At 36.2% G+C, this 24,428-nt stretch overlaps 1 protein-coding gene across 1 annotated transcript in view; it reads right to left on the reverse strand.

The window, feature by feature from the left end:
• The window catches only part of LOC148950853 (uncharacterized), a 96,523-nt gene that overhangs the window by 57,751 nt on the left and 14,344 nt on the right, over nucleotides 1-24,428 (reverse strand). Inside the window, exons 4-7 of the mRNA XM_089090932.1 lie at nucleotides 21,740-21,932; nucleotides 11,415-11,504; nucleotides 7,646-7,917; nucleotides 1,112-1,361 (exon numbers count right to left, since the gene is read on the reverse strand). Coding sequence (XP_088947058.1) covers nucleotides 1,112-1,361; nucleotides 7,646-7,917; nucleotides 11,415-11,504; nucleotides 21,740-21,932 — 805 coding nt within the window. The remainder of the gene's footprint in view (nucleotides 1-1,111; nucleotides 1,362-7,645; nucleotides 7,918-11,414; nucleotides 11,505-21,739; nucleotides 21,933-24,428) is intronic.

Raw genomic sequence — 24,428 nt, forward strand, 5'->3', positions numbered from 1 at the left:
CACCTTCTGTGGTCTAGATCAGCTTGGGTTATCCTTTGAAGAAAAAATCACATTGACTCTCTCAGCCAAAGAGGTTCCAGTTTTGAAAAAAAAAACACCATAGCTGTCAGCCAAAGGCGTTATCATTGATATGAGGCGGTGGTATGAATCATATCTAAGAAGGCTATGGTTCTGCGTGGGGGTTCTGTAGGTATTGATGTCAAATCTGTTCTCTCTTCTTAAGTTGAAGACATCAAGGAAGGAAAGCTTTCTATTTGTTTCAATTTTTATTATAAATTTAAAACCGGGATCGCGCTAGGTAGAACTATTGAGCAGGATCTTATAAACAACTCAATACTTAACAAAATATTTAAGCTCGAAATCTTAATCAACACGGCCCATAAAATTACAAGCCAATCAGAGACAAACAATTTTTGACGAACCAGTCTAATAAATCCCGCCCCCCTCCAACATTTTTGCGAATCAGAGACGAAATTTTTTTTACATACTTTAGGCACTTCAATTTGAAGATTTTTGTTTTTTATTTTTATTAAGACCCTTTGCTCCAGGTTAATATTCCTTTGAGCCAAAAGGGGGAAAAAATATTAGTTGATCAGTTTTGATGCGTCAGTTTTGATACAACCAATTTTGTCTGACAGTTTAGCGTTTTTATTCATTAGAGTAGGAGGGCTTTCCCGGGTCCAGTCTACAAGGCTCTTTAAATTCTTGCTCATCAAAAAAAAATCACTTCTTAAAAAAAATAAAAATAAAAAGATTTACTTCGTTGAGGTCCAAACAGTCTTATAAGTTTTAAGTCAATCAAAAATTCTATATGCCAAGTTTCAGGTGAGCCTGATTTTCTTATTATTTTTATTATTATTATTATTTTATTATTATTATTATATATCACTTTTTATTGTTATTATTATTTTTGCTATTTTTTTTCTGTGTATTGGAGGCCCCCTAACCCAGGTCTTACAACTATAAGTTTCAAGCTGTTTAGAAAAAAGAAGTGATTCTCGAAATACTCTTTGAGTCAAGAATAGCACTAATAAAATTTTCTATAAAGCTGTATAAGGTCTTTCCCGAGCACTAAAAAAAAAAAAATTAGATTTAAACAAAATTGACATACCAAAAATTTTGGTCAGAATGTTTCTCTTAGGAGTTTCAAATCGATAATTTCTGCCTCCCTGACTTTCCTCTTGGCCAGGAGTCATCGGACGAGGGGTCATTCGGACGAGGGGTATCGAACAAGGGGTTATTCGGACGAGGGGTATCAAGCGAGGGGTATTATGCAATTGAGCGGCAGGGTAAGACTCTCCTTGTTTCTCACTTCCTTTCATTAGAAAATGTGTCTTGTCCGAATTTCGATGGTCAGGCGCCTGAAAAAAAAAATATACATAACTAACGAATCAAAGTGTTTCCGTTTATTGAAGTTTTGGAAGTGCAGTATTCATCTATAACACGGAGGATAGCATAGTTAGTGAGTAACTGAGAGATGGAGGGAGCGAGAAATATCAGTAACAGAGAGGAAAGAGAAAGATAATAGGAGGAGAGAGAGAGAACAATACAATATTTAAACTTCTTGATCAGAGGTAGCACTATAGCGCCCATCGCCCCCTCCTTTTTATCCCTAAAACGTCCAATGAAATGGGGCTTATGGTAGGGGTAAGGAAGTTGGAGGTTTCTAAAGAGGTATATTCGATTTCAGTTTATCAGGAAAGTCAGAAGTAGCCTAGGGGTGTCATATTAGAACTTCGACTCTCTTGATTTGTATTCTAGGGTAAAAGAGACATGGAGAGAAAAAGTATATTTTAGAGCTGGGCTTTCTAGGGAGGATATTAAGTGGGTAATCTCTTGTAGAGATAATCTTATATTACTCGGTGGAAGAGAGAGATATTTGGGAAGGCTTAAAATGAAAAGTTGTCCTTACTATTGCCCAATATGTGGAGAATGGGAGGAAAACTAGTTGCATTTTCTGGGGAAGTACGTAAGGTTTAGGGAGTTGAGAAAGGAGAAAGGAGATTTGACAAAGGAGATTTGTGGAGTGGATTAGGAAGAAGAGCCTTAGGCGGAAAAACTGCTGGGAAATCGATGTTTGATTTTTTTTTTTTTTACACTTATTTCTAGCTTATCTTTTTGTTTTTATCCTCTTTGCTGCATTTAGTTTCCTTGTGCGTTTGGGGTTTTCTTCAGTGCTGAAAACACCTTGTTTGATATAGGTAAAATGTTTTCTTTTCTGGGTCCTTTCACGGGCCGAAGACCAAAATTGGTCTTGGGACCTTTGCCAGAATTGTTTTCTTGTTTAGTTTTTTACCAGAAAACTTTCTCAAAAACATATATTCAGTAAAATAACATACAGTAAGGGATATTTATTATAAAATCCCCGTGTCCTAACCGACAGGGCGTATCTTCCTTGCAAAAGAGCGTATTTTTCAAGGACCTAGGGGAGGAAATCTTATAGAACGTGGTGAAAAACGTGTTGAAGGAAACCTTGTGATACTTAGAAAATTTTTATTTTTATAAAAAAAACTAAGAATACGAGCAGAACAGTTCCTTTCATATACAGGATAAATTCTGTTGCTATTAAGTTTTAATCTTATTTTTCATTTCCGTTTAAGATGCCTTGATTTTGTTAACTTATGGGCGTTTTTAATATCGTATTCAGGAGTATTCCAAATCAGGGTGAGCTCATCAGTAAAATAATATACAGTGAGGGAAATTTATTATAAAATCCCCGTGTCATAACCGACAGGATGTACATTCTATTTTCTAAATTTTGCAACAAGAGCGAAAAAGTTCATAGCTTTTCGTAAAAAAAAACAGCTTATTTTTCAAGGATCTAGGGGGGAGGGGAATCTTGCGCGACGTGATGGGGGAAATCTTACGATACTTAGTTGAACTAGCTACTGGTATGTAAGTGAATGTACCTTAGTTTATAAATAAACTAAAAATAACTATGCAACAGTCCCTTCCATACACGGAAATATTTCTGTTCCCTTTAAGCTATAACTAATCTTTATTTAAAAATCCTAATTCTGTTGTCTAATTTTCGTTTTCAATATTAAATTCAGGATTGTCCCATATTAGGAGATAAGGAGATAAGATATTTATTTCAAAAAATCTCTATCACAAGCCCATATAGGGCCGAATTCAGACTTCGGAGTCGACAATATTAATGGTTGCACTAAAACTGGCAAAAATGCAAAAAACAACAACAAAAAAGAAAAATCATAATGAACAACCATTTAAAAGTCAATAAACGTACACAAATACAAATCAGAAAAAGAATTAAAAGGGACATAAAAAAGGGGGGAATAAAAGCGAATAAATACAAACAAGAACAAGACATAAGTACATATAAATTAAAAGGGACACTAAAAAAGTGTCAATAATTCAACTACACGAAGTCCATAAAAGAGTTAAAAAGATAAAAACTGGTCAAGAACGCGGGAGGGGGAGGGGACAAAAATAACTGAATAAGCAACAAAAAAGAGAACGAAATATAAAATATATAAGAATTAAAGGGGGAACTAAAACAAAAAAAAGAGAAGAGACAAGCAATAACCTTGTAGTCAGATAACTCAGAAAATTCTAATAACTCAGAAAATAAGTGCAAGAACATAGGTGGCACCATCAGCTAATAAAAAAAAAGAGAGAGAAAAAAAAGAAACTAGTGAGATATTTTATTCATTTTTTCTGTAATGAAGGGGACAAAAGTTCTTTCGCATCTGGAAGTAACGCAGCAAATGGGGGACAGAACAGGGATGGGCTCAGAAACAGCTCGAGGCGGCCGTAAACTGGATGGGGAGTGACGTTTGGGGAAAATACTTGACGTCCGAGGGTTTGTTATTGCATTTTTTCAAAACGGAGGCACAACGAAACCCTCCTTCGCTCAATGGTTTCCAGACTAGCTTTTTTTAGGAGCAGAGAGTGTGGTACCTTGCCTTCTTTGAAAATTATTTTCAAACCTCTTTTTTGAATTAATTCTATTTTTTTCCGATTCTTCGCGAGAGATACCAGGGTGCCAAACTGGACAAGCATATTCTAGATGCAGGCTGACAAAAGACGTGTAAATCCTTAAGGAGTGGTAAGGGAGGACGCTGAATTTATTTAGGAGCTTAAGGAGGGCGATAGACACATTAGCTCTATGGATGATGTCTTTAACGTGGATATCCCACTTTAAATTTGAAGGAATTGTGACGCCAAGTAGTATAAATGAGGACACAGAAATTTCAGGAGGGATAGGATTAAGAAAACAGGGTCAGGATTTGAGGAAACAAATCGAAATTATCATGGACTTGAGCGGTTTACTGTCATGTCTAAGTCCAAGACTTCGTCTTCAATTTCATTGAGGATGCTCATAGGGTCGCTTATTATATTTCTGAAGCAAGTTTCAACAACCGTTACTTACTTACTTGTACTTGTAGCAGGACTCAATTAAGTTCACTATACATGGTATCCAATTCCTATGTTATTGTATCAAACCAAGAATCTCGTTTGTTCACGAGTGGCTCAACCAAACTAAGCCAGGAATATTTTCATGTTTTTCTAAACATCTCAAAGCCACCTATTGGCTATCAGTTATCCTTGATGGTGGTAAGCCACGTTTTCTTTTGTCCCCCATGTCACTTTTTCCATCCCAAAAGAGGTGTAAATCTGGTGTGAGTGTGGGCGGCGAAGTGTATGGCCGAACCATCGGAGTCTTTTTTGTTTAATTATAGCGGCCAAATCAGAACGCTGATAGCAGATTTAGTGGAGTTCGACATTGCTGACACGATCACGGAGTTTAGTGCCAATGATTCTCCTTAAACATGAATGGTCAAATACGTTGAGGGCTTGAATGTGGGATGCTTTCATAGTCCATGTCTCACAGCCGCATAGTGAGACAGACCGAATAAGGGCCTGGTAAATCCTTATTCTTGTCTTCAGACGAACATTTTTCTGGTTCCACAGAGAGTGATTTAGCTGGGTGAAGACTCCAGTTGCTGAAGCAATTCTTGACTGTATTTCTGATGTGCCTCCTCCTATTTGGGTCTACCAGAGATCCTACGTACTTGAATTCATGCATCTCGTCTATGGGCGACTGTTCTAGTAAAATTGGGGGGTATTGAGATGATATACCGGACGCCATGACTTTTGTCTTCAGGGAGCTTATTTTCAGGCCGATCAGAGAGGATTCTTCAGCCACCTTCGATAGCATAGATTGGGTTTCTGGACGATATTCAGCTAACAAGCAAATATCGTCGGCGTAGTCCAGATCGGTGATCACAAAATTGGAACTTACTTCAACGCCTGAGACAAAACATTTAGGTCATCAACAAATTTCCATCGGTCAGGCAATTCCTTTGCGAGGCTGTTGATCATGACATGAAAAAAGAAGGGAACCTAAAAGAGCACCTTGGGGTATGCCATTGTGGACAGCGAGAGGATTTGAATCATGATTCTGGTATTTGACAACCTGCGATCTATTTGTTAAGAAGGAGGCAACCAGGTCAAATGCTTTCTGAAGGTTGATGGAAATTAAATTTAGCCAGGAATTAGGCTTTTCGAGGATTTTCCCAACGTGGTCAATGAGAGAAACGAGGTAGTGGGAAGTAGAGGTGGATTTTAGGTCCCCGAATTGCTTCAAGTCAGTAAGAGGTAGCATTTTTTCCTTTAGCCAGTCTGCAAGGAATCCTTCATAAAGTTTCGAGAAAATAGGAGTAAGAGTAGTAGGACGAACGCCTTCAAAACCAGGCTTTCCTTGTTTTTGTAGTATGATCGTGCCAATTTACGGATTTCTCTTTTAATTGATTTTCTTAGTTTATTGGCTTCATCCGGTTTACCATTTTTGAAAAGCTTCAATTTGGTTCTAATTAGTATTTTTATAGTTTGATTAATAAAGGGTTAATCACTGGAGCACTTTTTAATTTTTTGTTCAGTGAAACAAATTTGATATTTATCAATTACCCTTTTGTGGAACATAGTCATTTTCTCATCAAGATTTTTTAAACTATAAATATCGGACCAATCTTCAGTATTCAGCCACATACCAAAAGAAAGAAGACCAGAATTTTGAAGAGGGCGATAAGTGCCATAAGTTATTGAGAAAGAATGCTTAAAACTTGAGGAGGGGGATAAAAGAATCGAAAGATGATAACTCCCACCTAATGAAGGCAAAGCTGAAGGAGGGCTGTAAAAATTATACATATTAGCGAAAATAACATCAAGAGAGGTATTTCCCCGAGTCGTTGGTATTTTTAAAAATTTCGTTTAGTTAAGAGTGGAGCAAAAAGAATCCAACTTAAGGTAGTTGGCATAAACAACAAAAAAAGACCAGCATTGGGGTACTTAGAAATAACAAAATCAGCACTTGTCTGTAATTGCTGGATGAATTTACGTTTTTACTCGATATTTTGATTTGGGGAGTAATAGAAAATAGCTATTGCAATAATATTAAATGGACGAGGGAGAACTTTTGGTCTAATACTTAGCCAGAGGATTTTATCATACTCGGATAAAGTAGGGATTCGAATAACTTTTGGGTAAAGGTTACTCTTAGTAAAGAACAAAACACCGCCACCTTTTTTTCCGAGTGGGTGGTCTAAAGGACGGAGTTTAATAAACTCTGAATAATTTGTCAGGCGCAGGGACCGCAGATCATGGGATTGTGCTTCAGTAATATCTATAATATCTATTAGATTTGATTCTGAAACCAACTCGAGTTCGGTAAGCTTTTCAAAATTAAGACTTTCCGCATTAGTAACTAAAAGTTTAGGAAAATCAAACCGATTGGGGAATCTCGACAGGGAGACTTGATGAGTTTGAGAATTTCCTGGGTGGGGTTTTAAATTAATATTATGATTCTGTCGAAAAGAAGGGTTAGTGAAGGATTTAACTTGGGGATTGTCCCCTGTCCCCTCCTCAACGCCTCGCTCTTTACGCTAAAGTTTGACTTTCTCACAACTCTATTTTTTTCAAACAATAAAAAACTTTAGCGTAAAGAGTGAGGCGTTGAGGAGGGGACAGCCCCTTTCATATACGGAATAATTTCTGTTCGTTTTAAGTTTTAACGTCGTTCCTTACTTTCAGTTAAAAAAAACTTTTTTTTTTTTTATTTAATTCCTATACAGGGCTGAGGCCTACTGACTCCTAGACATTAACAATAAGAACATAAAAAAAAATGGAAACGTGTCTTTTATATCACTCACGATAGCATCGATAAATACTATTTATATGGTATTAGATAACAATAATCATGGGTTTTCAAGAGAAAGTAAAGAGCGGCTTTCAAACAAAGAAAATTACCTTATATGCTACGGGCTCCCATGCATCTAAACCACATCTTTCTTTACGCTATAGACGTATTATTACATACAAAATTTTTTTTAGCCAAAATTATTAATTTGTTTTTATATATTTTGAACTGTATATTCTAGGGAACATACTGAATAAGGCTTTTATATCATTTCTTTTTCCACTTTTAATCGAATGTATTTGTAGTTGAATTGAGAATCGTCGTAAGAACTTTTGAAAAAATTACGACAACCTATATTGAACTGTATTTGCTCCAAAAAACGAGCTTGAATACTGAATTGAACAATTCAGGTAATTTCTTAATTGTGTACCCCTGTTTGAAATTATGCACGATAAAGTAAATAAATACTACCAACACATGACTTACATTAATTTCGTCGTCGGGTGAAGCTATCGTAGAACAATGGAAAGGTCTCTCTTTGGATGCAGCATGCTGATCTAACATTTTGTTCTGGTCAAGATCATCTCCATCCTTGTCATTGAAATCGCCATCCGTTGCCAATGTCGTTTCTTCTTTTCTTTGATTCGTGGAGTCAACACAAACACCATGATCGGAACCGTTCTTTTCATTCTTGTCATTAGCGTTGCCATCAGTCGCCAATGTCGTTTCTTCAATTCCTTGATTCTTGTAGTTAACACCTGCAACTCAAAGAATAGTTATATCTGATTAATTGGTGAAAAAAACATTTAGGCCTACATTCAAAATAGAACTTCAGAAAATAATTCATCTTATGAATGGGGGAAAATCATCCTGGGGGAAAAATATATGCACGTTTTATTTATGTTCAGGTGAAGCCCTCGGGCGTTTAAGACGAGCCTGGGAACTGAATTCCCATTTCTTTAGAAACTTCGTCATTTTTTAATTTTAATATAATTATTTTATTTGTCGTGCAATGCATTTTTTCTTAAATATTTGAAATTCTAACTTCTTGAAATGTCGTCTTCCTCTCTCCTCTCCTTACAAAGATTCCTGTGTATACAAATAACTCTATGAAACATCCCTTTTCAAAAAAATAAAAAATGAAAAATAATCACGATGATAATAGAAAAAAGTAGTTGTTCTAATCCGACAAAAAAACACAGTTTTACCAATATTTTTCAACAAATATCGAAAAGAGAAGAGAAGCTTCATAGAATCAGTTAAACAATTTTCTTTAGTAGGGAAATTTTTTCCAGAAAAAACTGCTTTCTTCATTGACACCAGATCAAACCGGTACTGTATTGTAAAACAGTACCGGTTTGAAAGTCCTGGACTAGAAATTCCTGGGAAAATTCCTGAGACTAGGGATGAACCATAAGCACTTTTTCCGCAGGTTTATGATAATTGTAATTAAGTGTAATTAATTGTAATTGTAATAAATTAATTAATTAGTTGTAAATGTAATTAATTAGATATAATTGTAATTAATTTTAATTAATTGTAAGTAATCAAGTACTGTCTCTTATTGGTTTGCATTTGCTTAATTTGTCACAGCCCTTGTCGGCTTTTGCACAAAAAATTGTAGTTTAAACTTTGCTTTCATTTCGTTTTTAATTTCATGCTCAGAGTGTTTCGGGGACTAGTGGAAAGCTGCCTGACCGGTATCTGAGAGAAGGCAGAAACTGGATAGACTCGAAAGTGAACCTATCCTGCTAGTTGATTTTTTGTTGTTGCTTCTGGCTAAAGATTTTTAGTGCCATACTCAAATTTGTACACTTACAGCTTTAAAACAGCCTATAAATGTCACAGTTCACTGTTTGCAAAAATAAAAACACCATAACAATATAAATAAGTAGTTGTTGTAACCCGACAAAAAAAAACAGTTTTTACCCATATTTTTCAACAAATACCATATAGTAGGAAGAAAAGTAAAGCTTTATAGAATTAAATAGATAAAAAACAAGTTTTTTTAACTAAAAGTAAGGAGCGACATTAAAACTTCAAACAAACAGAAATTATTCTGTATATGAAAGGGGCTGTCCCCTCCCAACCGCCTCTCTCTTTACGCTAAAGTGTTTTATTGTTTTGTAAAATAGTCGTGAGAAAGAGTCAAACTGTAGCGTAAAGAGCGAGGCGTTGAGGAGGCGACAGTCCCTTTCATATACAGAATAATTTCTGTTCGTTTTAAGGTTTAATGTCGCTCCTTACTTTCAGTTAAAAAAAACTTGTTTTTTTATTTAATTGCTGAACGTTTTTAAACTAATGCAGGTTTTGATTTTGGCTCACCGTACATAAATAATTAGAACGAAATTTGCATATTAGTTTTTTTTGGCTAAATGGCTTTTTCGAAAGTTACTTAAATTTATCTACGAACGTTTCTATTACTAATAAATATACGCAACTTCCGTAACGAACTTCTATATTCGTACATTTTTAATTATGTATATTAGGGGGTTCGCCCCCTAGTCAAAAACTCGCTCTTTACACTAAAGTTTGAATTTTTTCCAATTCCTTTAAGAATAACCCCTTAATAACAAATGCCATTAATTATAATAAATAGCTCTTATGAAAGTACTTAAAAAAAAACTTTAGCGTAAAGAGCGAAGCATTGACTAGAGGGCGAACCCTATCATATACGTAATGGTTTCTGTTCGTTTTAAGTTTTTCAGTTGAAAAGTTTGTTGTTTTTTATTTAATTTCTGATCGTTTTTTAAATAATGCAGGGAAATCCGGCGCCCCCTTCATAGCAATATCCCTTCCCCATGAAAACTTCCTCCATGTATAGATCCTCCCACTTAATCCCTGACTCGCCCCCCCCCCCACTACCAGCAAAAAAAAAACCTGAAAACGTCTGTATACTTCCCAATAACCAATACTATATGCAAACATTGGGCAAAGTTCATAACTTACAGCCTTTCCCCCGGGGACTGTGGGGGATTAAGACAAAGTTACTATATTTGTCGACCATGCTGAACAAAATGGCTGTCTCAAAATTTTGATCGGGTGCCTTTGGGAAAAAAATGAGCGTGGGAGGGGCCTAGTTGCCCTCCATTTTTTTTTGTCACTTAAAAAGGGCACTAGAACTTTCATTTTCCGTTTGAATCAGCCCTCCCGTGATATTATAAGACCAGTGGGTCGATAAGATCACCCCTTGTAAAGAAAGAAAAATAAATAAATAAACACGCATCCGTGATCTTTCTTCTGGCAAAAAATACAAAATTCCGCATTTTTACAGATAGGAGCTTGAAACCTCTTTAGTAGGGTTCTCTGATGCGCTGAATCTGACGGTGTGATTTTCATTAAGGTTCTATGACTTTTAGAAGGTGTTTCCCCCCTTTTTCGAAAATAAGGCACATTTTCTCAGGCGAGTAACTTTTGACGGGTAAAACTAAACTTCATGAAACGTATATATTTGAAGTCATCATAAAAATCTGATTATTTTGATGTATCTTTTGGTAACAAAATTCCTTTTCTTAGAGTTTCGGTTACTATTGAGCCGGGTCACTCCATACTTACAGTTCGTTACCACGAACTGTTTGATCAGGTAAACAACTTTATCTAGTAGGGCAATTTTCTTCGGAAAAAAACTGCTTTCTTCATTGACACCAGAGCGAACCGGTATTGTATTTTAATACAGTACTGGTTTGAAATTCCTAGACCTGAAATTCCTAGAAACTAGGCAAGAACCATAAGCTCTTTTTCCGCAGGTTTACGATAATTGCATATACGTGTTTGATATCAAGTACCGTCACTTATTGATTTGCATTTGTTCAATGGCTTTTGCACAAAAAATTATGTTTTGTTTTTTATTTCATTCTCAAGGTATTTCGGGGAGTTTTCCTCCATGCACATAATGTTTGCCAATATTAGAAAGCTTTTAGTTGTTACTTTCGAGGGCAAGGAGCTGTAACATTGGGATGTTGAGTGGCAACTTTGTTGCAACTTTGTCCTTTTTGCTTCTTATGTCTTACCTTCAGACATATGCATTCATTGACGTTTTGGATAACAGGACGCATCATAACAGATAACAGGACGCATCAGTTCATTGGAAGGAGGGAGGAGGAAAGAAGAGAATAAAGGAAAGGAAAGGAGGAAAGGAAAGAATAGAAGAGAAGAAGAGACAGCCAAAAAGCGGAATTTACGGAAACGCAAGTCACGCCGGGGTAACATAAAAAAGTATAAAACAGGCTAAATATTTGGAAACAGTCTCACTTACCTCTATGTATCCTTGTAATAGGAATTTCTGGAGAAACATGGAACTTTTTGACGAAGGGAGATCTGGCACTTGCAATAACAACCCCAACATCTGAAATTTTTCAAGTAAACGATTTCAACATTCAAAAGATCAAACGATTTGAAATATTTCAAGAAAAATAACGGTTTACTTCATTGCCCCCCCCCCCCACAACCCCCAAGTAAAGAGTTTTAGTTTTTGCGTCATTTGATTTCAGCAAAGTTACAAGTTACAATAGAGAAACAGATAAAAGCAAAATATAAAATTAAATAAAAAAAATCAACGTCGACGTGAGTAACGTTGTACATTTTCTTTACTGTTAAAAATATCCTGCCTTTTAAAAATTGTTTTAAAATTTTTAAAACCAAAATATAAATATACAAAAAATATTGATTTGACTGAAAATAAACGAATAGAAACAGACACTTATGCTTTCCAGTAATTTCCCCCCCTCCTGGCTGCTAGTTTTGGTGGGATCTTAAGTGTAAGGGTTTGTAAAGAGATCTCTCTGATCTGTGGAGAGATACATGTTCACGCATGTAGAGATCACGCGTGAAAGCCCGTGGAAGAGTGCTATACTGAGTAAAGTCTTAACCAAATAAGAAGAAAGAGAAATACTTTAACCAGCTTTTGAGGATCTGAGACGTCAGTTCCGTTTTCCTAAGGAGGGGTACAGGAGGAGGCTAGAGGAGGTTAGGTTTAAGGAATTGAGTGAAACGATAAAACGTGTTCTTTTTTAAATCAAATTCCAAATTTCCGTTACCATCTTTTTCCGACCCATCATACAAATAGGAAGTCCTTACAAATTTACAGTTTAATCAAGGTGGGACTTCATTTTAAGCTACAAAGTTAGTGATGAGGGCGGATGTTGGAGGGGTAAAGAGCCCAATTTTTGCCTCAAATCATTAACTTAAAATTCATTTTACGATCTTGATTTTAGGTACAACATTCTTGCTTTTTCTACAAAATGTACATGTGAACGATGGAACATTTGAATAATTTTGGGCTCTTATGGAAGAGGCGTAGTTAGCATTTTCAGCGCCCGGGACCGTGCCCCCCCCATCACTACCACAATATAATTAGATTATATCATTGGCGAAAAAAACGTAGTTTGGCGCATGTTCAGAAGGTGCACCTGGGAACAGCCACCCCCCTTGTCCCCCTAGCTACGCTGCTGCCTTACAACTGATGTTGTGGGGGTTATACATTCCCCTGAGCGCACATTTGTTGTAGCTTTTAGTAATTTTGATTGAAATAGTTATTTCAAAGTTTATATCAAGGGTATAGAGGGGCTCAGGAGAATGCTGGTTGCATCCGAAGTATTTACAACCCTTAGGAAACTTTTGACTTCTATTCGAATTAAATAAAAAAAACAAGTTTTTTAAACTGAAATTAAGGAGGGACATTAAAACTTAAAACGAACAGAAATTATTCCGTATATGAAAGGGGCTGTCCCCTCCTCAACGCCTCGCTCTTTACGCTAAAGTTTTTTATTGTTTTAAAAAATAAAGTTGTGAGACAGAGTCAAACTTTAGCGTAAAGAGCGAGGCGTTGAGGAGGGGACAGCCCTTTCATATACGGAATAATTTCTGTTCGTTTTAAGTTTTAATGTCGCTCCTTACTTTCAGTTTAAAAAACTTGTTTTTTTTTATTTAATTTCTGATCGTTTTTTAGTTAATGCAGCTTTTATTTGCATAAAAATTTTACTTTTCTTTTGCTAAACGGATGTCTTTACAAATTAACTTACGTAACTAACTTCTATATTCGTATATTTTTCTTAGAAGCACGTCTTGGCGGGGACATGGCTACATACAGACTGCTAAACAAAGAGCGCAATTCCATGTTGCATAAAGACCGCAAGGCTTTTATTGACAGCAAGGTATCCGAACTGCAAGAGGCCGCCAAGAAAAAGGACAGTGGAGCCACCTACAAGATTCTTCAGGTCAGCACACTCAAACTACGCCATACCTTCGAAGCGCTAGCGGTGAGAATATCTACGACCAATCACAATGCCTCCACCAGTGGGAGGACCACTTTGAGAAACTGCTCAACTCAGATCCACCAGACCAGACGGACCATGAGCTAGCAGCTGCTGTGGCTACTACCCTACCTGCTCCTGATGGTCCTGAATTTACAGCGGAGGAGATAAAAGCTGCCACCTGCAAGCTAAAGAATAACAACGCGCCAGGAATATGTGGCCTAACATCGGAATTCCTTAAAAATGGGGGTCCAGCCATGATGCTCTGGCTACAAATGCTGTTTAACCTTGTGTGGCACTCTGAAAAAATCCCCTCAGACTGGAAGAAGGGCCTACTTGTGCCAATCTACAAGAGGAAGGGGAGCAAAGCAGAATGTATCAATTATCGTGGCATAACTTTACTCTCAGTTTCTGGAAAGCTCTTCGCTATGCTTCTTCTCAAACGGGCAACAAGATACCTCCATGCCCTGCATCGCCCCCAGAAAGCTGGCTTCATGCCAGGAAGGTCCCCCACAGAGCAAAGACATCCAATGAGACAGTTTGAAGAGAAAACTCGTGACGAGAAGAGTAAGGCGCACAGTGCATTTGTTGATTTTCTAAATTCCTTCGACACTGCCGATGGGCAGTCACTCTGGATATTCCCTCATTCTGCTGGCGTACCCTCGAAAATCGTCCGTCTCCTCAAAGAGCTGTATAATAACACTGAAAGTGCGGTGATCGTAAATGGACGGCCTTCTGGATATTTCAAAATTAAAAATGGTGTCCGGCAAGGATGTGCCGCTGCACCTGAGCTCTTTAACTGTGTAATAGACCACATCCTGAATAAAGCACAGCATGTGCAGCCATTTGGCATAGACTTTGCTGGAAGAGTTCTTTCAGACGTCGACTTTGCCGACGACGTGGCGCTAATATGCGAAAAAATTAGTGACCTCAAAACTACACTGGAAACACTGGCCTCTGCCGCTGAGAAATTCGGTCTGAAAATAAATTGGTCGAAGACCAAGATAATGCCCGTTGAGAAAAAGCCGTCCAACCCCCTTTCATCTTTGGACATTTGTGGCCAGACTGTAGAGGTAGTCAAGCAGTTTACCTACCTTGGTTCAATTGTCTGCTCAAACGGAAGCCTAGATGCCGAAATTTCAGCAAGAGCGGCAAAAGCAAACTCTGTCTTCGGTCGCCTTCTAGAAACAGTCTTCCATAAACCCCAGATCAGCCGTTTCGCCAAAGCATGAATATATTCTGCTTCGGTTGCCAGCGTTATGCTCTATTCTGCTGAGACTTGGTCGCTGACTCAGACACAGACGCTGAAGGTAGATGCCATCCAGACGAAACACCTCCGAAAAATCGGAGGCTCCCGATGGCCCGACAGGGTACGAAATTCGGAAATCCTCAGGTCCTTCAAACTCCCACCCCTGTCCGAGCAGCTTGAGTCTCGCTCGCTGCGTTGGTATGGTCATCTGCTCCGTCTGCCAGCCCAAACACCCGCCCGACTCATCTTTGATTTCGACCTAGCTGCACACGGTTGGAGGCATCCTAGGGGAAGACCGAGCACCAGATGGGCGGACGTCATCCGTGATCGGCTCGCCTCCAGAAACATCAACCCGGCTGAAGTGACAACCCTCGCCCTGAACCGACCACTCTGGAGAAGACTGACGGCGCTGACGACTGGTTCCCTCTACGCTGGCGACGCTGCCGAGCGAGAGCTTTAAGTAAGTAAGTAAGTAAAAAATACAAAGTTGCAGATTTTTGCAGATATGAGCTTGAAACCTATGTAATAGGGTTTTCGGATACGCTGAATCTGACGGTGTGATTTTCATTAAAATTCTTTCACTTGTAGGGGATGTTTCCCCCCTCTTTAAAAAATCGAGTAAATTTTCTCAGGCTCGTAGCCTTTGATGAGTAGTACTAAACTTAATAAAATTTATATATTTAGAATCAGCATTATAAACACATTCTTTTGATTTATTTATTGACATCAAAATTCCGTTGTTAAAAGTTTCGATTACTATTGAGCCGTATCGCTTGTTTTGTTTTATTGTTTTTTTTATTACATATATGTTATTACGTATATGAGGGGGTTCTCCCTTAGTCAATACCACGCTCTTTACGTTAAAAGTTAAAAAAAATTTGATTCACAAACCCCTGAATCACAAAGGCCGTTTAATTAGAATAGATAGATCTTTTTAAAGCACTAAAAAAAAACTGTAGCGTAAAGAGCGAGGTATTGACTTGGAGGACAACCCCCTCAAATATGTTATAATTTCTGTTCGTTTTAAGTTCTAATAGTCCTTCTTAAATTTCATTTGAAATGTAATTATTCCGTATATGAAAGGGGCTGTCCCCTCCTCAACGCTACGCTCTTTTAGCTTAAGTTTTTTACTGTTTTTAAAAATAAATTTGTGAGACGGAGTCAAACTTTAGCGTAAAGAGCGAGGCGTTGCGGAGGGGACAGCCCCTAACCCCTGAATCACAAAGGCCGTTTAATTAGAATAGATAGCTCTTTTGAAAGCACTAAAAAAAAACTGTAGCGTAAAGAGCGAGGTATTGACTTGGGGGAGAACCCCCTCACATACGTTATAATTTCTGTTCGTTTTAAGTTCTAATATTCCTTCTTACATTTCAGTTGAAATGTAACTATTCCGTATATGAAAGGGGCTGTCCCCTCCTCAACGCCTCTCTCTTTACGCTAAAGTTTTTTATTGTTTTAAAAAATAATTTCGTGAGACAGAGTCAAACTTTATCGTAAAGAGCGAGGCTTTGAGGAGGGGACAGTCCCTTTCATATACGGAATAATTTCTGTTCGTTTTAAGTTTTAATGTCGCTCCTTACTTTCAGTTTAAAAAAGTTGTTTTTTTTTAATTTAATTTCTGATCGTTTTTTAGTTAATGCAGCTTTTATTTTCATAAAAATTTTAATTTTCTTTTGCTAAATGGATGTCTTTACAAATTAACTTACGTAACTAACTTCTATATTCGTATATTTTTCTTCTGGCAAAAAATACAAAGTTGCAGATTTTTGCAGATATGAGCTTGAAACCTATGTAATAGGGTTTTCTGATACGCTGAATCTGACGGTGTGATTTTCATTAAAATTCTTTCACTTGTAGGGGATGTTTCCCCCTCTTTAAAAATCGAGTAAATTTTCTCAGGCTCGTAGCCTTTGATGAGTAATACTAAACTTAATAAAATTTATATATTTAGAATCAGCATTATAAACACATTCTTTTGATTCATTTATTGACATAAAAATTCCGTTTTTAAAACTTTCGATTACTATTGAGCCGTTTCGCTAGTTTTTTTTGTTTTTTTTTTATTACGTATATGTTATTACGTATATGAGGGGGTTTTTCCCCTTTGTCAATACCACGCTCTTTACGTTAAAAGTTAAAAAAAATTTTATTCACAAACCCATGAATCACAAAGGCCGTTTAATTAGAATAGATAACTCTTTTGAAAGCACTAAAAAAAAACTTTAGCTTAAAGCGCGAGGTATTGAATTGGGAGAGAACCCCCTAATATACTGTATAATTTCTGTTCGTTTTAAGTTCTAATATTCCTTCTTACATTTCAGTTGAAAAAACTTGTTTTTTTTTTATTTAACTTCTGATCGTTTTTTAAATAATACTTGGAAATCCGGCGCCCCCTTCATAGAAATGTCCCTTACCCCAAATAAACATCCTCCACGGAAATATTCTTCAGAGTAACCCCCTCCTCTAGCCCCCCCCCCTCCAGAAAAAATCCTTCCTGAAAATGGTTGTATACTTCCCAATAACCAATAAATAATGCTGGCAAGTCTGGCGCCCCCTTCATGGCGATTTTCCTTCCCCCATGAAAACTTCCTTCCTGAACAGATCCTCCAACATAATCCCCGATTCACCCTTACCTCCAACTACCAGAAAAAAACCTCCTGAAAACTTCTGTATACTTCCCAATAACCAATACTATGTTAACATTGGGTAAAGTTAATAACTTTTAGCCCTCTCTCTGGGTACTTCGGGGAATTAAGTCATCCTAAAAGACATATTTATCATATTTTCGACCATGCTGAACAAAATGGCAATCTCAAAATTTTGATCGGGTGACTTTGGGAAAAAAATAAGCGTGGGAGGGGGCCTAGTTGCCCTCCATTTTTTTTGGTCATTTAAAAAGGGCACTAGAACTTTTAATTCCCGTTCCAATGAGCCCTCCCACGATATTCTAGGACTACTGGGTCGATACGATCACCCCTGGGGAAAAAAAACAAACAAAAAAACAAATAAACACGCATCCGTGATCTTTCTTCTGGCAAAAAATGTAAAATTCCACATTTTTGTAGATAGGGGCTTGAAACCTCTACAGTAATGTTCTCTGATACGCTGAATATGATGGTGTGATTTTCATTAAGGTTCTATAACTTTTAGGGGGTCTTTCCTCCTTTTTTGAAAATCAGCCAAATTTTCTCAGGCGCGTCAACTTTTGATGGGGAGCACTAAACTAGATGAAAGTTATATATTTAAAATCAGCATTGAAATTTGATTCTTTTGATATATCTATTGGTATCAAAAACCCGTTTTCTAGAGTTTCGGTTACCATTGAGCCGGGTCACTCCTTATTTACAGTTCGTTACCACGAACTGTTTGATAAGGAACTTTTGACTGCTAATAGAATAAACGATCCCACATAGGTATAAGCAGACACATAGGTCTCAATTAACGTGTAGACTACCGCTCAGGCACTATCACAACAATGAGTATACTGTTTTCCCGCCATCCATTATCGATCACTGTCAAACCTTAAAACGGGCACTAGAACTTCCATCTTCTAACTGAGCGAAGCAATTACGAATATTTACGGTTATCCCTTCTATACGATGAAGCCAGAAAAAAAAATAATATACGGGAGACACAACATTCTTAACTTAGTCTATCTTAACGCGTAGAAGGTGAAACACTTGGACACTTTGAGGCACAACCTACTAATCACCCTCTTAAGTGAAAAACGAAGCAACGCTTTTCTGGGCAGTAAAAAAGCACATGAAAAACGAACAGTCATTCTCAAACTTCTTGCTTCCGATACGATGGTTGGTAGAAGCAAGTGTTTGAATGTCTATTCTGAAAAGTCACGAGATTCCTTACCGGGGAATCTAGATTAGTATTAGATAAATATAGTGAAGAATAGTTTTTAGACATATATCTGCCGTAAAACTTGAGGTGGTTAACGGTTATCTTCTTAGAATTTGTTGATCCTTCACAGCATTCAAGTGGCAAATGATATTCGGTTCAAAATAACGAAATATTTTGTCTTTCTATTTTGAAGTTACAGGTTTGGTTACTCAGCTAGTTTCTTTTCCAAAAAATCAATGATTGATGTTTTTTAATTATACAAATTTTTTTCAGCTATTTTAATAAATACCATTGAAATAGTAGTTTTTAGCAATTAACAAACTTTAAGTACATATTTTTATTTAAACTTTTATCTTATTTTCATTTTGACGGTTGTCTTTTTATGCGGGTTTCCATCTATACTTTTTTATTCTTCTTCCTACACTGAGGACGGTAGAGTGAACAGAACACATTATGCTAAATGCCTAACATAAGACAACCAAAATACCATCTCTGTATATTAAGTATTTAATAAAAATGTACCTACAACGTAGATTTCAATTAGGCCTAATTTATAAAGCTTTGCTTGAAAAATCAAAAATGTACACAAACTCTCGGTGGAATATTTTCTCATTGCATTATACCATTTTTATAATTGAAGAATATTTTTACATACACATGGTCTTTTACATACCAAATATGTTTTTTATAAAAAAAAATTAGAATAAGAATTTTAGATAATTATAGAATCTTTCTAACTTACAAAACTAAAACAGTTAAGTCCCCATATTAGGTACTACTACTACTCATCCCTGATGAAAGTTTTATTTTTGTTTTTAAGAAAAATGTCGACCAGAATTTTAGCTCTTTTTCACCTTAATTTATTTTAATACTTTTTATTTTACTTTTAATTAATACAATTCTTTCTTCCTATTACAAGCAATAGGGAATAGGGGATGGGAAACAGTGGTGCCAAATGGGGGGGGGGGGGGTTGGCCCCCCTAGAATTAAAAAATAGACTTTTTTTGTTTTTTCATTGAAATAATTGAATAAACAAAAATTGCCCCCTCCCAGACGTTGAAAAATAAACCCCCCTCCTCAACAGTTTTGTGAATTGGCAGCACTGGTGTGGTATCGTTCAATAGATATATTATTTTGTTAGGCAATTTCCCCTTGTTTCTGAACTTTGAATGATGATATTAGATTTTAGGATGGAAGATAATGCTTGGTTACTTTAACATTATGGGGAACGGCACTGGAGTCCCGAGTCACTTTGCAAATTTTCCCCTTTCTTTGTCATAACCATTATTGCCAAATAAGAAATAACTAGAAAATAAGTGTATATTCTTTCTTTTTCACAGTACGAGTTCAAATTCCTTCCCGAATTTTTCTGCGGGTTAAGGGGTTGAAAGTCGAACCTATGGACACAAATTTAGGTTGCAAAACAAATTAGGACCTTTACATGTTTGTATTGTATAATTTATCCTTGTGTATTTTGTAAGCGAAGAAACCTATAAAAAGCAACTAAAATGATATCCTATTTCAACTAAATCAGAAATGACAATTTATCACCGAGAAAGGACAACACCTGGGAAAAAAACAACACCTAATGAGTAGAAATTATTTTAAATCGGTGGTTACAACTTCAAGCGAACCTTAATTATACCGGATTGGAGGACGACTAATAGCCCTCCTTAATTTCCCTCTCACGGCCCAAACTTACTAAACTTACAAATTTACTAAAACCCCTTACTAAAAAAAAAACTTTTCTAACAGCTTAGTTAGAAATATAAAATAAGAACCCGAATCAAAAGCACAAACGACACTTAAAGGTTCTTAAGAGTGGGCGAAAAAGAGGTCGGGGGTTTTTGACACGTCGCTACGCCGTGACGAAAATTTCTAAATATTATCTCTGACTGAAGGCAAATTTCACAAAAAAAAGAATACCTTTTTAAAATTAATACCAATTATCTGCTTTTATTTCTGCACAACAATGAAACTATTCAATTCTAGAGACAATTTTCTGTCAGAGAAGCAAATTTGTCGACTATAGTCCACAGCTGAGGCGAATTGAATAGTATGTTGCTTTGTTTCGGAGACTTTTTTTTTCTGTGGGTGGAAAAATCACACAGGCGAAGTAAATTTAAAAAAAAAACAAAGAAGAAAAAAAAGAATACCAATTGAATACTCTTAATTTTTCATAAATGAGAAGCTTAAGTCGTGTTGAACAAAAGTTTCGGTCAGAGAAGCAAATTTGCCAACTATAGTCTACTTTACAACAGAGGCGAATTGAATATTATTTTTTTCTGGAGACTGTTTTTTTCGGCGGGTGGCGAAAGATCCGGGAAACGAAGCAAATTTCACAAAAAAAGAAAAAAATTATATTTAAAAAGAATGCCAATTGAATATACTTTTAATTTTACCTAATGAAGAACTTCAGTTCATTTAAAGCAAAAGTTTCGGCCAGAGAAGCAAATTTTTCGACTATATAGTCTACAACATAGGCGAACCGAATAGTTTTTTTTTCGGAGACTTTTCTTTCTGTGGGTGGCGAAAGATCCGGCAGACGAAGCAAACTTCACAAAAACAAGAAGAAAAAAAGAATACTTATTTAAAAAAAATACCAATTGAATACTATTAATTTTTCATAAATGAGAAACTTGACTCGTGTTGAACAAAAGTTTTCGATCAGAGAAGCAAATTTTTCAACTATAGTCTACTCTACAACAGGAGGAAATCGAATAGTATTTTTTTCTGGAGACTTTTTTCTGCAGGTGGCGAAAGATCCGGCAGACGAAGCAAATTACACAAAAAAAAGAAAAAAACAGTACCTATTTAAAAAGAATGTCAATTGAATACTTTTAATTTTGCCTAATGAAGAGCTTTAATTTATTTTAAACAAAAGTGTCGGCCAGAGAAGCAAATTTGTCAACTACTGTCTACAACATAGGCGAAACGGGTAGTTTTTTTTTTTTTTTGGAGACTTTTTTCTGCGGATAGCGAAAGGTCAGGCAGACGAAGCAAGTTTCACAAAAAAAAGAAAAAAAAGAATACCTATCTAAAAAGAGTACCAATGGAATACTTTTGAAGAACTCTAACTTATTTTAAACAAGAGTTTCACAAATTTGTCAGATCTAGTCCAAAACAGAAGCAAATCGAACAGCCATTGCATTAAGACCTTTTTTTTTCTCGGGGGACGAAAAAACCGGCAGACGAAGCAAAATCAACAACAGTCAAAGCTCGTCTTACCTCTTAAATCACTCAAAGCCTTGATATGTTCCTCCCCATTAATATGTTCATCAACAGAACTTCCAATGACGAGGATGTTGCAAATATTACATTTTAGATGTTTCTCTGTTGGAGATCTTGAAAATATGGGACGGAAACTTCCATTTGGAAAAAGAGCGAGATCGTTCAGTCGCTGGTCATCATATTCTTCTCCCTAAGAGTAAGCATGGAAAGCAAAGCATTAAACAAAATCTGGAACAAAACTTTAGCATATTAACCACAAAATATAAGAAACAGCATATGATGGGAATTAATAGAAGGCTGGTATTCTAGAACGCTAATATAGCAACCCTTTGAAGGGTTAAACAGACTTAAGCAGATGAAGGGTTAAGCAGTTTTAGGCTTAAACGTTACAGAAAATATACAGGCTTGTCAGCTTCAAATGTTTATCAACTATAATTAAAACATGTTGTATAGACAATGCGGTTTAAGCGCTCCAATGTGCCCTAAAGTAATTTTAAAAGTTTGGCCTACTCAGAGAATTAAAAAATGAGCAGCCGGGGATCCACCGGGGGATAAATGAGTAACCGGGGATCCAAGCTCAGTTTTTGACCCAAACTGGAAAGTACGACTAATCAAGAACAAGCCTTAACCAGTCGTAAATCCTAAACTCACCAATTACCCCCTTGCGCGTCACTTGGGTTCATCCCTTTCACTTCCGAGACCTGCCTATTAATATGATTAATTAAAAAATCTTTTTTCACAGAATAAGTTTTTCAAAAAATGTAAAGAACTCCATTAAACCAAAAATGAACAAAAATAGAATCAATTAATCTACCAAGCATACAACTTCCACAAATCAGCATCAAGAGATAAATGAAACCCAAAATGAACAGAAATTAGAGTAAATAACAGGGTCGAACTCAAAACGAGCAGAAATTAATATGAGTAGGGGTCAAAACCCCTATGCTTTCTAAAAGCAAGAATATAATTTGTACTTTACTTAAAAAATTCTTTTAAATGTTTTCACGTTTATAACTTTAAGAAACCAAAAATTAATTAAGATTTTAAGGAATAAATATCAGCATATATGTATATTAAACTGACAATGGACATTCATTTGAATTTTTCAAATTTAGAGTAATTTTAGCATTATATGAATCGAATTTAGTATTGTATCTAATTTCAATATAAACTGAAGGAGATTAAAATACCATCAAAGTATTTTAAAGACCATGTCAGTTGTATTTGTCTTCTAAGTTGTAAAAGTTCTAGGTTGTATAATAAGTTGCAAAACGTGAGCAATTATTAAGGTCGTGAGCCCTGAGGGCTATTCGTGAGGAACCTTACTCCCCCTTCCAAAGTCCATTAGTCCACCCCCTCAAAAAATGTTCTAAGATGTTCAATCTGAAACTAGAAAAACTCAGAGTCAAGCAAACTTCTCCAATTAACAGTATCAATCAATTTTCTTTAATTCTTCTCAGATTTTTTTTTCTGAAATTATTTTTGAACTAATTTGGATTTAACTAATCAATTGAATCTATTATTAAATAATAATGAAAAAAATTCCGAATGTAATGTAGTGATTTTTTTCTAATCAGTGTCTCAAGAATTATAGTTGAACATCGTAATGCCGAGCTAATTTCTATTTTATTTAATACCAAGTTTATACTGACAAAAGTTCTTTGACTTAGTCTCAGGCTCGTATCCAGCGACTGACAATTTAATGTCTTCCCTACTTCGAAGAAACCTCATAGGTGCTTCTTTAGCTATTTTTCCTGTAACGCGGTCTGCTACTTCACAAACTATTTTCCTAAAATCATTCCACCCGTTTTGCTCGCAAAGGCAAACCATGAGAATCTAGAGGAGGTCCTAATATCAGGTAAAAATAATATATATTTGGCATACAATTCCCATCGGGTTTTTTTTTCCAGGATCATAATTTTATTTACACATAGTTTACAAAAAACAAACGCCAAGGAACCTTTTGGTTCGTTAGGCCAACTCCAACTTCCAACACATATTTCAATATAAATAAACAAAAACAAAACATTATCCCCCGCCGACGGGCCAACAAAACAACACAACCAAAAATTACATTATGACACTACTAAAAAAAAACAAAAAAAAATCAAACAAATTGATAAATATTATTACAAAAATCCCTCAAAATTCCTCGGAAACTACTTCGGTCATACTCACGCACAACCCCAATTGGTAAATGACTCCAGGTGCTCGGCAAAACATGCCGAGGAGAGAACTGTGACCGGGTTGTTTCACACTGCGGCCGCCGAAATGCATCTGCATTTCTTGTATTATAATTGGGAAGATCCATACCAGTTATAAGCATGTCATTAAAACATTCTGAGGTAAGGTTATTAATAATATCCAACATTAGCATAGATTGATAAAAAGGAATATACCTGCTAGAGGAAGAATATTCAGTTTAAATACACATTTCTCACTGAATCTCTCGGTCCATAATTTGCTAAAATCCTAATGGCAGAATTCTGCAAAGCCCTAAGGCATTTCAGATGGGATTAAAAAGTTGAAGACCATACCGAACAGCAATATAAAAGGTAACAAAACTCTAAGGACACTTTTCGGACAAATGTGCTTCAATTTCCTAATAATTCCAACATTACGGGCAATTTTAGATTATACAATTTATATGATCTGAAAAACTAAGCGTCTCATCTACAATAATGCC

The sequence above is a fragment of the Artemia sp. Qi Xiang Cuo genome, chromosome 6, assembly GCF_049724085.1.
Source record: "Artemia sp. Qi Xiang Cuo chromosome 6, ASM4972408v1, whole genome shotgun sequence".
Classification (NCBI taxonomy): domain Eukaryota; kingdom Metazoa; phylum Arthropoda; class Branchiopoda; order Anostraca; family Artemiidae; genus Artemia; species Artemia sp. Qi Xiang Cuo.